At 41.6% G+C, this 17,967-nt stretch overlaps 1 protein-coding gene across 3 annotated transcripts in view; it reads left to right on the top strand.

Annotated features, from left to right (window-relative positions):
- The window catches only part of WASHC5 (WASH complex subunit 5), a 61,516-nt gene that overhangs the window by 20,046 nt on the left and 23,503 nt on the right, over positions 1–17,967 (top strand). For all 3 annotated transcript variants that reach the window (XM_035011913.1, XM_035011914.1, XM_035011915.1), the window contains 8 exons: positions 2,353–2,480; positions 5,873–6,002; positions 8,270–8,382; positions 10,150–10,316; positions 10,395–10,470; positions 11,561–11,671; positions 12,453–12,593; positions 13,611–13,691. In XM_035011913.1, the coding sequence (XP_034867804.1) occupies positions 2,353–2,480; positions 5,873–6,002; positions 8,270–8,382; positions 10,150–10,316; positions 10,395–10,470; positions 11,561–11,671; positions 12,453–12,593; positions 13,611–13,691 (947 nt within the window). The remainder of the gene's footprint in view (positions 1–2,352; positions 2,481–5,872; positions 6,003–8,269; positions 8,383–10,149; positions 10,317–10,394; positions 10,471–11,560; positions 11,672–12,452; positions 12,594–13,610; positions 13,692–17,967) is intronic.

Here is a 17,967-nt window from a genome sequence, read left to right as displayed (position 1 = left end):
ACCGTGCCTGACCCTGTGCCTACGCTCTGGGAGCCAGGAGTCGTGTCCTGGATTTGCACCCTTGCAGGAACAACAGACAGCGTTCTGTGCATTTATCTTCAGCCACATCTGTTTTCCATTTTTGTGCCTGGCAATTGTCTGACCTGATTGCACAAGGTCATCATTTACCAGAAACAAATGATTTACCTATCTGACTATGAGTCATGTGTGGGAAAAGTAACTGCTTATTTAGCTTTTATGGTGTCTCAGTCATGATCGGCAGGATGGAATGCGTATTCTTTATATTCCGTCCTATTGATCTGTTGGAGGCATCTCACCCAGGCTTTGGATGCGTCCCCGGTGTCTTGCAGCTTTTGAAGAAACATGCTCAGAGCCAGCCTTCCCCAGGCAGGGCTGCCCAGCTTCTGAAGTCCAACCTGAGGCTACCATGCTTCTGAGATCTGTTGCCTCAGTTCTCTGAGTCTGCATTCTTGCAGGGTCAGAAGTCACAGATGGCATCCGGCCCTGAGGACGCTGGAAGTAATCATTAATGTAGGGTGATGTTCCCTATCCAAAAATGAAAGCAAATTAGTCTCAGAAGCTTTCTTGTTCAATCAGAATTAATACAAAACAAGTGGAACTCTTCATAAGTTTGATCTGTTTGATTTTGTTTGTTGGGCAGATACGAAGCTGAAAAAATTGTCTTCTGTGTCATCAGTGTTACCAGTTCCAATATAGCTCTTCCTAGATAGTTGTGATGAATGCATAATAAATCCGCTCTACAGTTTCCCATGAAAACTGAGCCCTTCTCCAGGTTGTCATGAGCCTCCTCCTGATGGAACAGCTTAGAAATCAATGTATAAAATGGCCATCTGCAGGCTTCACCAGAACTGAAACACCAAAAAACACCCCTGACATATATCACACGGTCCTTCTATATATGCTGGGCATCCTGGGATACCACTGAGGGGCTCAGAAAGCAAGAAAGCCGTGTGACACCAGAGCAACAACCAGGGACCTTGAACCTTATCAGATGTGAACTTTTTGACAGTGTTTGTTGCCTTAAATTTTTTGTTTTGACTATTTATAGTCCAGGTAGCCTTGACCTATTTTCTTACTTTTTCTTAAATAAATAATTGGCCCCAGCAAATATCAGTAATTTTTTAAGTTCTATATACCTTTCTTTAAAATACTGTTTATTTGAAATAGCTTCTCTTAGGAGCAGAGAGGCTGAGCTAGGGAATCAGAATATTAGGTGTTTTTGCCCCTGGGTCCATCCCTGCCTACTTTTGTCACCTTGGCCTAGTTGCTGGAATCTCTCTGGGCCTTGGTAGTAGAGAGTTCAGGAAGCTTTGAGTGCCTGCCATGCCCTCCAGCCTTTATAAGGAACAGAACGCTCCCAGGTCTGGTTCTTCCTGTTTGGAGGTGCCACATCCTTGTGTGGGTAACCCTGCTTGCCCGTGGTGTCAGGGACCGCCAAGACCACCCTAGTTGTGATCACTTCCTAGGAAGACACAGCGTATATTAGTACTTGTGGCTATGATTTATTGCAGCAAAAGGATAGAAAGCAAAATCAGCAAAGGGAAAAGGTGCATGGGATGAAGTCTGGAGGGAACCAGGCACAAGCTTCTAGGGGTCCTCTCCTGATGGAGTCACATAGGATGTGTTTAATCCCCCCGGCAATGCATTGCAACAGCATGTGTGAAGTGATGCCAATCAGGGAAGCTCCTTGGAAACTCCTTGGGGCTGACCACAGGCAGCCTCTGCCTGGCATGTACCAAAGTTCCAGACTCCTAGAAGGAAAGCAGGTGTTCATCATAAACCACATGGTACGAACAGTTAAGGCATAGTGGTCCTCTCTTATTAATTCTTGAAATGGTAGCGTCTCCCAAAATCCGAGTCCCCAGATGTGCCAACCTTGCAAACAGGCCTCTCTGAGGTGAGCAGTCTCAGAAACTGAGAGTGTCCACCCTGAATGGCAGAGAGCAATGCCTAAACCGAAAGCAACTCCAAACAGACAGGAAGTAAGGAGGCCGAATGGTGTCAGAAGGCTCCACCCATCCATATGGGACAGTCGGTAATGAACCAGTCCCAGAATGCCTTCAGTATTTGGAACACTGTTCTGCCACTTGCTTTTGCTCATTCTACAGTATATCATGGATGACATTCCTTGCCAGATCCAACTGTCGTATTTAAAAGTTCAGTTGTACTTATTTCATGGTATACATATACTGTATTTTTCCATGCTTGTTGGTATACATTTTGCTTATTTTTAAATGCTTAAAATGAAGGAAAGTTTTTTAAGAATTCCTCTTCTATTTCATGTTTTCTACACATTTAATAAATTGGGAACTCTCTTCTTCCCGTTTCTAGCCTGTGACCCAAACAACAAACGTCTTCGTCAGATCAAGGACCAGATTCTAACAGACTCTAGGTACAATCCCAAGATCCTCTTTCAGTTGCTGTTGGATACTGCACAGTTTGAGTTTATACTCAAAGAGGTAAAACCCTTGAATAAATAATCATCAACATCTTAGTGTTTTTATGCTTAAAAATACTTTTAAAGGATTAGGGTTCCGTAACTGTATCTCTGACTCAGGCTGCGGAGTCTAGCTGTCTGAGATAGTTCTTACACTAAAAGGACAGGATTAAACATTTAACAGGCATTTAGTGCCAACTGCCAGGGAGGAGACAGTGGCAGGGGAAATTGTACAAGACTGTGGAGGTGGCAGTCTAGTGAGGAATATGAACAGTAATCAGAGAACCGCACTAATGAAAATGTAAATACAGGGGCGCCTGGGTGGCTCAGTCGTTAAGCATCTGCCTCCGGCTCAGGTCATGATCCCGGGTTCTGGGATCGAGCCCCACATCGGGCTCCCTGCTCAGCGGGAAGCCTGCTTCTCCCTCTCCTACTCCCCCTGTTGGTGTTCCCTCTCTCGCTGTGTCTCTCTGTCAAATAAATAAATAAAATCTTTAAAAAAAAGAAAAAAAATGTAAATACAAACTGAGAGACGTGCTCTAAAGGAAAGGAACATAGTTCTCTGAGGACCTAAAATCAAAGATGCTATCCCCAGCTTCCCTGAGAAGAGAAGCAAGAGCTTCTGAAGGGACCCGAAGGAGGAACCTGTCAGAGTTAGCTAAGACAAAGGTTGGGACCATTCTGGAGACCATGCCAGAGAGAGGGCAGAACATGCCCAAGTCCTCTCGGGTAGGGAACAGCATGACCAGTTCAAGGACCAGAAAGACCGGTTGGCTAGAGGGGAGAGAACAAGAAAAAGTGGTATGATATGAGGTTGAAGAGTGGGCAGGAGCCAACCCAGGCCTGGCCTTGTAGGATTTCAGTCTTCATCTGAAAAGCCATGAGAACCTGTTAGAAAGGGCTTTTTTTTTTTTTAATGTTCTGTTAATCACCATACATTACATCATTAGTTTTTGATGTAGTGTTCCGTGATTCGTTGTTTGCATATAACACCCAGTGCTAGAAAGGGCTTTTAAGTAAGGTGAAGGATTTGCAATTCAACAAGGTTGACTTAAGGATTTTAAGGATTTTGAGTTCCCCGAAGGAAATTTTGAGGTTGGTCAGTCTTAGGGCTAAAAAAGCCTCTGTGGGCGTAATAAAAATGGCAGATACCCAGGAATGCCTATGTTCTGGAACCTGTAACTTTGGGGTTTGGGAGCAGGTGGGCCCAGGAACTAGCCATGGATATTAATGCCCATTCAGAACTGGTCTTCACCTTGCCTCAGTCCAATTAGTGGTATGCTAGATGTTTCTTTTTTTCTAGGTATGGGAGGACACTGTGTTCCCCCATTAAGTAGCTCAGGAAAAGTACATGCTGCTTATTAACATCATGCTAATGCATGCTAATGCACGTGCTGAGTGTTTTCAGTGCCTTGTCTGGGTATCACTTTGTAAGAGCAGAGAAACGCTACCCCTTTTTGATCTCTTTAATAATGTTAATGTTTTCCCTCTGAATAGCAAATCATTATTAAATACCTGCTCTGTTCCCAGCTAGGTGCTAGGAATTCAAAAATGAACAAGGCATGTCCCTGCCATCAAGGAGCTCTCAGTACAGTGGGGAAGAGAGGCAGATTAAGCCAACATGAGAAACCAAGAAAGATCCAAGAGCAGGAAACCAGGCATCTTATTTTTTGATCAAAGCAAACTTCAGAGGCAAGTGAGAGTCGCCCCCGAAGAATCAATGCACTCAGTCCAGTTAGGATCCTGAACCGAGCGCCAGTTCCCCAAGAGTTCTGTAGCTCAGTGTTGTTGCATGGAAATCAGGACAGGTCTGGGTCATCTGCCTAGCCAAGCCTGCATTTCTAATCATTAATCTTTTTCTGGAATCTGTTGGAATAGAAAGGGCAGCTTCCTTCAGTCTGTTCCGGTAGAGGGAAAAGAAGACCAATCGTTAAAGATCTTCAAAAGAGAAAGATCTGGTAGAAAGAAAAGAAACCAACTACCCAGTTCAAATCAAGCAAAACAATAATACATTTCAGCTCGGTTTGTTAACTGACCTCGCACCCCAACCCTTTTTCTAGAATCACCTTCTGATTCTCCTATAAACACACTAATTGGACCTGTGTTTCTTGTAATCTTTATATGAAGGTGCATCTCCTAATTGAAGGACCATCCCCTCTTCCAAATTCCATCTTAACAAGATATGAAACCTGTGAGTTCAACCTGTAAATGAGTGTTTGAAGGGCTTCAAGCCATTCGATCTGTGATGAAGGCCTCCCAATGTTATTTTTGTCCCTGCTGCTTTGTCACCTGGCACTGATTGATCCCAGGCATTCAAGAAGATAGGGCAGACTATAAATAATTCTGACTGTTCCTCATCCTATTACTTTTCTTTTTTTTTTTTTAAAGATTTTATTTATTTATCTGAGACAGAGAGAATGAGAGAGACAGAGAGCACATGAGAGGGGGGAGGGTCAGAGGGAGAAGCAGGCTCCCCGCCGAGCAGGGAGCCCGATGCGGGACTCGATCCCAGGACTCCAGGATCATGACCTGAGCCGAAGGCAGTCGCTTAACCGACTGAGCCACCCAGGCGCCCCATCCTATTACTTTTCATTGCTTAATCATCCCGCCTGATCACTAAGATACCTTTTCCTCTGGCCCCACAAAATTCCACCGGTCTTGATCCTTTTGTCTGCAATGAAGTCTTCATCTTTTAAAATTCATTTTGATGCTGAGGAATGAAGAATTTCTTAAAAGAAAAATCCATATACTCTCATATTTACCCCTTAGGAGCCCAATGAAATAAATCCCTATACGTTTGTGACATACCTGAAATATGTTTCTAAAGTTTGTTTCAAGGAAAAACAAAACAAAACCTTGAGATACACCATTTCCTCCTCTGCCCAACCCTTTATAGGATTTTAATTTTATGAAAAGTGAGTTCATAAACAGACCTACTGTGTGATGAAAAAGAAAGAACTTTTGTGGGTAATTTAGTTCATTCTCCACTCATCAGGCTAGATAATCCTCAGCCTTCCCTGACCTTAGAATAGGTATGACCCTAGAAATTGTTACTTAGAAAGGACCTTAGAGCAGTGGCCACCAAATTTCATGTCATATTAAAAATGCTGATTCTTGGGTCCACCCAAGACCTTCCGAACCAGAATCTTCAAGGGTGGGGCTTGGGACTCTGAGAAGTATAAAGCCATCCAGGTGAGGCTTATGTGCATGATAAGATACCTGAGAACCACTGTCTTAGTGATCCAGCTTTGCCCCTCGATTTGTACAAAGTAGGACGGCTTAAGAGATGACGTCAGGGTAATGTTACTTTTAGGCATATATTTTTATAATAAATTGGGTTTTGCTCAGGCTTTCTTGGTAAACTGCCTAATCTGGACTTCCTCTTAAGTAATTCTTTTCTGTCTCTTTCAACAGATGTTCAAGCAAATGCTTTCAGAAAAGCAAGCCAAATGGGAGCATTACAAAAAGGAGGGTTCAGAGCGGATGACAGAGCTTGCTGATGTCTTTTCAGGAGTGAAACCCCTAACCCGAGTGGAGAAAAATGGTAATTGCTGAAGAGGAAATACTGGTGTGTTTGAAATGTACACACAAATGACTGGAAAGCAACAGAGTAAAAAGTCCTTACGTTGTCGTCATTGTATGCTAGGAGGTTGCTAATGAAGATCTGAAGCTTAGTTTTAGCTGCCTCTAGCTTTGTGCTCCCTGGGGCAATCCTCATAGCCTCTCTGGACTTGAGGTTTCTTACTTTGGAAGTATGAGATTGGGCTAGAGGGGTTGTTATACTCTGCTGCATAGTCCATAGGGTCATAATTCATCCCCCACCTTCACCATAGTATGCACCACTGGTGTGTCAGCTTATGTGCATTTGGGGGGAGGGAGAAAAGGACCTAACTGTCCTGATCTCAGGACACTTCCCTCAAGAATATTACTAACTACTAACATAGATGGTATGCAAGATTCTCGGCTTCTAATCACGTTTGCTGCTTTCCCCCCAGTGCGCCTGTCATCTAGTGGCAGAAGAGGGGACCTGCAGATTTTTTGAAACATTGCTCAAGGCTTACTTTAATGGTATTAATTCCGCTTCTTCTAGGAAATTTTGTCTGTAGGAAAATTATGGTATCACTTAACATTTTTATATAGATAGAAGCCTTTCAAAATGCCCCCGAATTACCATTCTGAATTTTAAGACGACAAACTATCTTTTTAATGCTTAATGTTTAACTATGAGATTCATTTCTGATAAAGTTAATTATACAGTAGAATAGTATAGCTTTTTGTTTAAAAAAAAGCTTAATGGTATAGCTTTTTAAAAAAAAAACCACTATTTTTAATCAATATGATCTTGTGATTACTGTATTTGGCTTTTGTTGATTTATTTGATGCTGAGTGGTTGGCCTAAAATGTATTTCCAAGTTACTTTATTTTTCCTAGTGGGAAAAGTTGGCTGTGTTTTTAATCATGTGATATAAATTGGCAACATGTTTTGCAGGTCACTACATTGTGTCTAGAAAATAAGGAACCACCTGTAACAATCTAACCAGATTAGTTTTTGAGAATTAGGCACATTCATCTTTGTTCTAATCACCTTTAGGTTCTTATAAATCCCAACATCCTTTCAAAGGTCATTCAGAACAAGATCTTCTACTTTATCTGGCTATGTAGCACATTTCAGCTTAGGAAGAACTTCCACATATGTTTCTTGTCTGAGATGCTGTGAATAAACATCTGTATTCTTTTTTACATGTAAAGAAATCAAGCTGTAAAAGGTAGTCACTCGCTAAAGGTAACAAAGGTTCAGAGCCTGGATCGAGCTTGGCACCTCAGACCTGAACCCTGTGCTCTTTCTGCTACTTCAGAGCTGTCCCTCAGTCTTACCAAAAAAAAAAAAAAAAAATCTTTAAAATTACAACTAGTGTCCATCATACCAGTTCTTGAAATAATTTAGGATTATAAGCCTTTAAGTGCTTTTATTAAAGTGAAATCATCCCATTGATAAAACAACAACAATAACAACAAAAACTTTAGGGAACCAGCTTGGTGAGTTAAAAAGAGCAAAGCCTTTGAATCTGGCCAGACCAGTGAGAAAATCCTGGCTCTGCCATTTAATAACCGTGTGACCCTGCCTGGGATCCGTAACGTCCCTGGGCATCAGCTGCCTGATCTGAGAAATGCCTTCTAATTCCTACCTCCGTAAATTGTGAAGATTCAATGAGACAAGCTTCGAGCTTTGCCTGCCATACTGAGGGTCCCCAGAGCATGTTGGTGCCCTTCCCTTACTCTGCGGTGTGAAATTGGTTTGTGAATGCGAACGGCACCCCCCCCAGCTGTTCAGATCGTCTCTCACACTCCTGACGTGTTGCCTCTCATTGCCCTCCAAGACGTGCCATTGTCCTTTTTGTCCCAAAGCTGCTGCCCATGTCTGTCCTCTCACCTAGGGACAAACCATCCCTGTGCCTCTCTCTCTACCCATCCTCGCTTTTGCAGAAAACCCTCCCCAGGAACTCTGCATCCCATCTTTCGTTTCCTTCCTGGTTCCTCCCTGCTCCTCTGCCCACCGTTGCACACTTGTGTTCACCTGCCAGGTGTTAGGCTGAGCCATTGATGTAGAAAGTTCCCTCTCTTGTTCCAGGTCATATGCCCCGAGGCATTTTGGTGGTTATTGTGTGGAGAATCTCCGAGGGCGATGTCAGGTACACAGCGAGAGCTCTGTGAACAAGACCTAGATTTGTAAAGGGTTCCTGAATAGATTAAAAGCCACAGCTATGCGAATCATGGGGTCTCAGCAGTCTCTCCTTGTTTCTGTGTTCATAGAAAACCTGCAGGCTTGGTTCAGAGAGATCTCAAAACAAATCCTGTCTTTAAATCATGATGATTCCACTGCTGCAGGCAGGAAAACGGTGCAGCTCATACAAGCTTTGGAGGAGGTAAGAAAACCCTTCTTAAATGGCGGTGCTTGGATCATGAATCATAGTTTCCGAGCCACCCAGCAATCTGGTCCTGGAAATATTTCTGAGAGAATATTTCATCAGAAGCAACAAAAAGCATACTCTGCTCCCTGTAATATTATATCCAGTGTCCTAAAATTGGGAAAATAATGAAGTGATCAGCATGAAGAGAATGCCAACAAAAATGATGACATTTCCACTTGCAGAAACATGTAGTCTTGGAAAAATAATGATGAAGACAATATAGAAACATCAGGGAAATTGTGGTTAAGGCAGCAAAAGCTAAAACAACACCACACTGTAGGCACCATTTCTAGATCAGGGAAGAGTTTGGGGGGAAAAACTACAAAGGGATACACAACCATAACCATAGCTATATAATGATCACATGCTTATAAGTGATGTTTTCTTTTCCGGAAAAAAAGAAATAGTTCGTTTTTTATCTACTCAAATATTATCTACTCAAATTCAAAAAAGGATTATTATATTTTCCCACTCTTGAAATTTTAATTGTACGCTTATAACTGCGTTTAAAATTAAAAATAAAAGCCTCGATGAGAACAATAACCGTCAACTATTTAAAACATCATCCATACTTACTTGGAACCCTGTTCAACTGGTATAAGTATATATCTTTAGAGAGAGAAGTGATACTTTATTTGGCATTTATAGGCTCCTTTTTTTTTTGAGAGAGATTTGTTGGTTATTGTTAATGGCAACACAAAACAGTTCTCCATTGTTAGTGCGTCAGTTTCCCTAGCCAGAAATTCCCAACTTGTACTGTCCCTGTTTTGCTCGTTTCCTGGATCTGTTAGTCTGCAGTACAACTATAAACAACTCTGTAAATGTCAGAGGCTTTTTATCATTTGTGCTATTTATTTCGGCAATGGCCCAGGCACCTTGAATTATAAACAACTTTCGGACACTGGGGAATCATTATTTTGTTTTATGGAGTCCAAAAAAAGAACTTAATAATGTCGAAATGCCAGCACCCTGGTTGTGATGTGACTTCTACTCTGTTTTTTAGCAAACCTGCAAATCTTCAGAATTAAGAGGATTTTTTTTTTGATTCATTAAAATATTTATTGAGCAGCTAGGGAGATACAAAAGTGATTAAAACATCGTCAAAGAGGTGAGGCAGATGCACACATCACAGAAAGCCAAGTGTAAGGGGTCACTGAATCTCAGCAGTCAAAAGAAAAGTGCTTTAGGAGATCAAGAATGAGATTGCTTCCAGGAGGATTTTCTAATATGTGTTTATTGATGCTAAAATAGAAGATGGAAGTATCCACTCATTCTGTCATATACATACACAGTAAAAAGAATAGAACATTTTCTAATCCTAGGAACCTGTGCATTACATTATGACTTGGCTTATACGTTTCTAAAATTATTATTTGAAATAGAAATTTTGCCAAGAAATTCTTAGTAAGTAGCGTGCCTTTCTGAAAGTGTTTTCAGGGAAAAATGAACACCACAGAAGCCATTTGGAATTTTCTTTTTTCTTTTTTTTTTTTTTTAAGATTTTATTTATTTATTTGAGAGAGAGAGAATGAGAGAGATCACATGAGAGTAGGGAGAGTCAGAGGGAGAAGTAGACTCCCCGCCGAGCAGGGAGCCCGATGTGGGACTCGATCCAGGGACTCCAGGATCATGACCTGAGCTGAAGGCAGTCGCTTAACCAACTGAGCCACCCAGGCGCCCGCCATTTGGAATTTTCTAATTAAATGTATTTATGTGACACAGGTTCAAGAATTTCATCAGTTGGAATCAAATCTGCAAGTCTGTCAGTTTCTTGCTGATACTCGCAAGTTTCTTCACCAAATGATCCGAACCATTAACATTAAAGAGGAGGTCCTGATTACAATGCATATCGTTGGGGACCTTTCTTTTGCTTGGCAATTAATTGACAGGTAATGTGGTCAGCCTAACATTTCCCCTATATGAAGGCCACCATGGGTGTCTCCTTAACCACTGATCTCTCTTTACAGATTCACATCCATCATGCAAGAGAGCATAAGGGTAAACCCATCCATGGTTACTAAACTCAGAGCTACATTCCTGAAGGTAAGCAAAGAACAGTTAGATCACATTCTCAGTCACTAGGGAGGAACTGGTCTTCGTTACTACCTCATGCATGAAATCAGTCCAAGATTTCATTCTTTTAGAAAGTTAGGTAATTTAAGTCTTTTTATAGACTGAAAATTGTTAGCAGTTTTCCCACGAGAGCACAGTTTCAAAAGATGCCATGCATATTTGAAGTTTCAATTAACATAAGTTGGATGTCTTACAGAAAATAGTTTTTAAGTTAAAAAATACATTTTTTAAGTACTACCAATATACTAAAAATGTGGGTCCTTTTTTCTCTAGATGTGAATTAATTCCTTTCCCTTACTCATTTAAAAAATTCTTATTGAGCCTCTGGTACAAACTAGGATCCCCTCTAAAGATACGGGAATAGCAGTTAACAATACAAATAGGGCCCTTGCTCTCAAGGTAACTTCAGATCGAGATAAATGAGCAAATAATTGACTCACTGCCTTCTGACAGAGTCACCTTCTGTTTCAATTCTTAGGCGCACTTTCTTTCCTATTTAAACATCTCTGTAATTGGGGATGGGTTTTATCATTGGCAGCATATCAAAGTTCACTCGTCAGCATTTTCTTTCTTTCTGAGTGGTACATAAAATAATGGCACTTCATACATGCTGTGACGTCTTCGACTGGATTCAGTACAGTGATCCATCCGTCACGGTGTCTGATTTCCATCCAAGAGTAGCTGTCTCCTCTAGCGCAGTAGCTCTCAGACTTGAGGGGCCTCAGAATCACCTAGAAGGCCTGTCACAACACAGATGGCTGGACCTTGCCCCCAGAGTTTCTGATTAAGTAAATCTGGGGTGGGGCTCAAGAGCCAGCATCTTTAACTAGTTCCCAGCTGATGCTGATGCTGCTGGTCCAGGGACTGCAGTTTGAGAACCACTGCCATAGCAGATGACTATTCTTAAAAAACTGTATCATTGTCAGAAACTATTAATGAACTTTGATGAAGTTCAGTGGTTGTTGCTTTCTCCTGGGTAGGACCCAAGACTCTTCCTAGAAAGAGAGATTTCTAGGACTTTTTGAGATGGAGAAACAGATAATACCTACTTTTCTTTCAGCTTGCCTCTGCCCTTGATCTTCCCCTTCTTCGAATTAATCAAGCAAATAGTCCTGATCTTCTCAGTGTGTCTCAGTATTATTCTGGTGAATTGGTGTCCTATGTGAGAAAGGTAAGAAATGCATCAAGGTGATATTTATTTTATTGGCAAACTAACTTCTATTTGAAGACAAAAAGGATGCTTGGGGCCCTATAAAAAGTATACCTGTGTTCTCTTCCCTTATTCTTAACTTGATTCCAGAAATTTGCAATATCTGAATATAAACTTACTCTTACTGGTACTGTGGATACACAGATGTGTTTTACTTCCAAAGAACTTTTACATCTGTTTTTTTTTTTTTCAGTGCTGGTGGTATTAACCCCCACTTTGTAGGCACAGAAACTGAAAGAGAGATTATATTGGCTTCCACAAAGTCCCAGAGCTAGCTGGTAAAAGAGCCAGATCTAGATCCAGCATATATATCCTAGTTAGAACTTAGAGTTTTCAGAAGAATTTTGATCCTGTTTCAGTAACTTACGGTACAGCGTGGAGCCCAGCAGACCTGGGTTTAAAATTTACCTGTGTCACATACTGAGTGCTCTGTAACCATGTTACTAACACCTCTGATCCTCAGTCTTTGAAGCGTTTGTAATGTGGAAAAGATACATCTTCTTGCTCCCTGTGTATGAGGATTAGCTTTGTATCTTGCGAGCAGTTCATGTTTGAAAGAACGTAGCTGTGTGCCTGAGAGCAGATGTTCAAACAGCTCTTGTTAAGTCCCTTATCATCCCTTCCTGTAGCCAGGTGGCTCCTTATACACACTGGTACTGTCTCCCTGCCATCCTAGCATTTATCAGCTAAGAAAAACAAAAGAGATGGTCAACTCTTTTTCCGCTTTTCTCTTTCACTGAAGGTTTTGCAGATCATTCCAGAAAGCATGTTTACTTCTCTCCTAAAGATCATAAAGCTTCAGACCCACGATATCATTGAGGTGCCGACCCGCCTGGACAAAGACAAGCTGAGGGACTATGCTCAGCTTGGCCCACGATACGAGGTGGCGTGTCCCTTTGACTTCTGCCTTTTGATATTTAAAACCCAAACCATGATGTATCCCAGGTCTGTGTCGCCTGCCATATCCCTAGGACCTCCAGACCTATTGTCATTTGTTTTTTCCTACCCTCAGTGTACCTATTTGTGCCAAGTTACTGCAGCCATACCTGCATTTGTTACCTGGTCCCGGAGTTACTTAAGGCCTCGCCAGCCTGAGTGTCATCAGAGGAAGTGGAGTTCAGCTGGTCACTTTTCACCCGAAGGGTCCTGGCGAGTCAGCCCTTCTTTGCTTCGGGCTAGATTGCCCAGACTCTTCACAGTCGAGCAAAGTCATCTGGGTTCCATTAGCCATTTCCTCCAGCCAGACTTTAAAGCCCACTCAGTAGTCGAGCAGCCTCAGGGGTTGTTCTTTCCAAATACCTCTGCTTTTCTTTCCCCCTAAACTTAAAAGATGTGAAAGAGTGAAATCAAGTGGAAATTGACAATAGGAAGCCCACTGTCATTACATTTCATCGCAGGGTCAGTTTTACATCCTCTCTGACACAACTCCAAAAATTACATCAGGAATTTGGATTTTGCAAGCTTTGAATTTATGTATTTATGCACATTCAAAAATATAGCATTGGTCTACCTTATCTATGTCTCCTTGTGTTGCTTGGGGGAAAAAAAGTAGAACGCAGGAAAGGGGAGATTACCTTGTTAGGGTCTTGATGAGCCTTTTCTACGTGGAAAGGACCATCCATCTTATGGAATCCTGCCTTTTATGCATGAGAAACTGAGGCCCAAAGAAGGGGAAATGATTGGTCAGCATTTAAAGAATGATTTCATGTCTGCTGACCCCGTTCCCAGCGTGGCTACCAGTGGTCTCTCGGTTCCATCACGGCGCCTCATTTCTGACCAGGACATGTCATTGCTGCTGTCTTGGTTCATCCAGGACTATCAGCCAATTATTTTCACTTCCCGTAGAAACGATGGGTCTTTTATCAGAAATACTTAATTAACTTCTTTCTCTTTGTTAAAGGTTGCCAAGCTCACTCACGCTATTTCCATTTTTACTGAAGGCATCTTAATGATGAAGACAACTTTGGTTGGCATCATCAAGGTAACGGCTTTCGTGCTGGTTCATGTGACCTCATAGACTCTTTGTTTGGATTACTGTGGTGGCTCTCCCATGGGGAACAGAGAATGATGTCATCGTGTGTCCCCTGCTGTTTCACATTCAGCTCTTGATCTTCACTTTACTCATTTATTGATGGAGGAAGAGAGAGCATTATAATCCTGATTTTTCATCCATACCCAGGAGTTAGTTAAATCTACGAAGAATCCATTTAATTGAATTTTCGTAATAACAAAACAAAATGGTTCGATCCCCTTGGCCAGACAGCTGGCTCACTCTCTCCCACCCTTCTTTCCTTTTAGTATTTTTATATTGCATCTCAGGTGCAGAGAGCTGCGGTAATCCTACCCCATTGTCATTGTCTGGCCATTGTCATCACGGATGCATGCAAGCTCCTCTCTTCATCTTTTCTTTCTCATCTGGACGCCCACAGCCATTCCCATCCCCAGTAGCACCCACGCTGTATATTCCATTTCTATCCCCAAAGAGGCTAGTATCTGCATTTTAAGCATGAGGTGTTACTTTATGTGTGCATATATGTTTGATTTATTTATTTATGTCGCTATGAGTTGGGCAGTTGGTTACTTCTTACTCCTGCATAGAATTTTACATTCTACTTAACCATTCCCCGAGGCACAGACACCCATATTGTCTGTTTTCACTCCAGCACTCCCCATTATTACAGGCCACTCTGAACATGTCTCTACTATACACCATGAAAGAATTTCTCCTAAATCTGCCTCCCCAGGAGTTGGGTCACTGGGCCTTAAGGTGTGTTTATACTTAATTTCTCTCAACACCACCAGATTGCCTTCTGAAACGACTGTTTCATGAAATGTCTGCCCACATTTTTCCCAATACTTGTTCGTTCCACAATCTAATTTTGGCTCTCCCAAAGAGTATAAAGTGTTATCTCAATGCTGTTTTCATTTGTAATCCTATGATAACTAGTGATATGCCCATGCACAGGGTTCACGGTGCTTTTATTTTTCATTTATCTGATATCAGTTAGAATCTACATGTTTCTGATTTTTTTTTTTAAATGTGTATCTATTGAATTGCCAGATTAACATTTGTGTTACTAAAACCCAAGAAAATAATAGGAAATGAACCTAAATAGGAATGGAACTTTAGTGTGTGGTTTCTGCAAGTATGCTGAAATACTATTGTGCCCCTAGAATTTTTTTTAAAAAGATAGTGGTATTTTATTTTTTGTACAGATTTTATTTATTTGAGAGAGAGAGACAGTGAGAGAGAGCATGAGCGGGGGGTGGGGAGAGGGAGAAGCAGGCTCCCCACTGAGCAGGGAGCCTGACTCTGGGCTCCATCTCAGGACCCCAGGATCATGACCTGAGCCCAAGGCAGATGCTTAACTGAATGAGCCACCCAGGCACCCCCCATTGTGCCCCTAGAAAATTAATAGAATCCACTGAACATACTTTAGGCCTGGTGCCAGTTTAATTCAGTTGATATGCAGAGAGTAGACTTGCCAGGTATATCACTTCTTACTAATCTGTAAAGTGTTAATAAATCCTAGGACCAGATTAAGTGTCTTATATGCAAAATGACCAGTATAGGAAGGATGTAATAAAACCTAATAATTAGCAATAATTATCAAAGGACAACTGATTAAGAAAAATGCAGATCTTTTGCCACAGTCTTTCAGATGAGAACAGGGGGAATATCATCGTGACCACACTCAACCCAGTAGACTGTCTCTGCCAATCTAACCACTCAGGGCTTTCTGTAAGGGATCCTGTGGCCCTCACTAGTCTTTAACCCTCAAATGTTAAGCATCTATTTCAGACACTTGTAAAGAGTATAAGTTGGGGCACCTGGCTGGCGCAGTCCATAGAGCATGCAACTTTTTTTTTTTTTTTTAAAGATTTTTATTTATTTATTTGAGAGAAAGAGACAGAGACAGAGAAACAGCATGAGAGGGGAGAGGGTCAGAGGGAGAAGCAGGCTCCCCGCTGAGGTGGGAGCCCCATGTGGGACTCGATCCCAGGACTCCAGGATCATGACCTGAGCCGAAGGCAGTTGCTTAACCAACTGAGCCACCCAGGCGCCCGAGCATGCAACTCTTGAACTCAGGGTTGTGAGTTCAAGCCCCACATTGGACGTGGAGCCTACTTAAAAAAAAAAGTATAAGTTGACTTTAATCCATATGACTTAAAACAAGTAAGATACACACAGAGATGTATGTGTAAATGTGCATTGTTACAGATGGCCAAAAAAATTATTTTAAAAAGAATAGAGGGGCGCCTGGGTACCTCAGTCAGTTAAGCATCCGACTCTTGGTCTCAGGGTGGTGATTTCAAGCCCCGTGTTGGGCTTCACACTGGGCATGGAGCCTACTTAAAAAAGAATAATTAAAAAAGGGGAGTGTCTGCCTTCGGCTCAGGTCATGATCTTAGGATCCTGGGATGGAGCCCCGCCTCAGGCTCTCTCCTCAGCAGGGAGTCTCCCTCTTCCTCTGCCCCATCCCCTCTCATGTTCTCTATCTCTCAAATAAATAAAATCTTCAAAAATAATAACAAATAAAAATAATAAATAAAAATTTAAAAAATAGAAATCATCTAGACATTTATCACTAAGAGAGTGGCTGAATATATCATGGTGCATTTCCAGTGTAGATTGCTCTGCTGCCATTCAAAAAGCTTTTGCCACTGGAAGATTTCTAAAACTCTAAGTGGAAAAAGCAAGTTACAGAACAACGTGTATGTGTGTGTAGTGTGTGTGTGTGTGTGCACGCACATGCACGCCTATTATGGTCCCATTTAGATTTTTAAAATTAAATGTTTATTAAGGACAATACGTAGAGAAATTAGTAGAGAAAGGTCTGGAAGATCCATATGAAAACTGTTAATTAACTGTTGTTAACTTCAGAGGAAGGGATAGAAGCGTGAAGGAAGGGGCTATGGGAAGGGGGCTTTCTTTAAGCTACAGGCATGCCATACATTGGTGAAAGTCTTGGAAGAATTGGAAGGGCCATTTAAGACCTTTAAATTCATGAAAACATTTAACTCTTTCTCACCAAATCTGTTCTTACAAGGAATATTTCTTCGGAAACTTCATTTTACTTCTTTGATTTTTTTTCCTTATTGATGATATCTAGTTATAATTTGTTACCGTAAAATAGGGCACAGGTACTGAGAGCTGTAGAAACACTTCTGTAGTTTAATAGATTATTACAACCACCACCCAAGTCAAGAAATATCATTTCCCAGCTCCTACCCCAGGATCCTCCCCACGTGCCCTGATCTAATCTCAGTCTCTCCATTTAGAGTTTTATTATCCAAAAGTAAATCTCTCTGGACACTACATTTTAAAAAAATGTTAGGGGTGCCTGGGTGGCTCAGTCTGTTAAGCTTCAACTCTTGATTTCAGTTCAGGTCCTAATCTCATGGGCTTTGGGATTAAGCCCCAGCCCCGTGTCAGGCTCCACGCTCAGCGGGGAGTCTGCTTGAGGATTCTCTCCCTCTGCCCCTCCCCCACTGGCGCATGCGTGCGCTCTCTCTAAAATAAATAAATAAATCTTCTAAAAAATATATAAATAAAAAAATGTATCTTTTAAGTCTTTTTTAATCTCCATTCCTTTCTTACCTTTATCTGGTGAGGAACCCACAGCCTTTTTTGTTTTTTAATTTTATTTTATTATGTTGTGTTAATCACCATACATTACATCATTAATTTTTGATGTAGTGTTCCATGATTCATTGTGTGCGTATAACACCCAGTGCTCCATTCAATACTTGCCCTCTTTAATACCCATCACCAGGCTAGCCCATCCCCCCACCCCCCTCCCCTCTAGAACCCTCGGTTTGTTTCTCAGAGTCCATAGTCTCTCATGGTTTGTCTCCCCCTCCGATTCCACCCCCCTTCATTTTTCCCTTCCTAATATCTTTTTTTTTTTTTTTAACATATAATGTATTATTTGTTTCAGAGGTACAGGTCTGGGATTCATCACTCTTACACAGTTCACAGCGCTCACCATAGCACCTACCCTCCCCAATGTCTATCACCCAGCCACCCCATCCCTCCCAACCCCCACCACTCCAGCAACCCTCAGTTTGTTTCCTAAGATTAAGAATTCCTCATATCAGTGAGGTCATATGATACATATCTTTCTCTGACTGACTTATTTCGCTTAGCATAATACCCTCTAGTTCCATCCACGTTGTTGCAAATGGCAAGATTTCGGTTTTTGATGGCTGCATAATATTCCATTGTATATATATACACCACATCTTCTTTATCC

This window comes from Mirounga leonina, unplaced genomic scaffold (assembly GCF_011800145.1).
Source record: "Mirounga leonina isolate KUSES-001 unplaced genomic scaffold, KU_Mleo_1.0 Mir_165, whole genome shotgun sequence".
NCBI lineage: Eukaryota > Metazoa > Chordata > Mammalia > Carnivora > Phocidae > Mirounga > Mirounga leonina.
The sequence above is the reverse complement of the archived record's forward strand: the minus strand, read 5'-3'. Positions and strand labels throughout refer to the sequence as shown.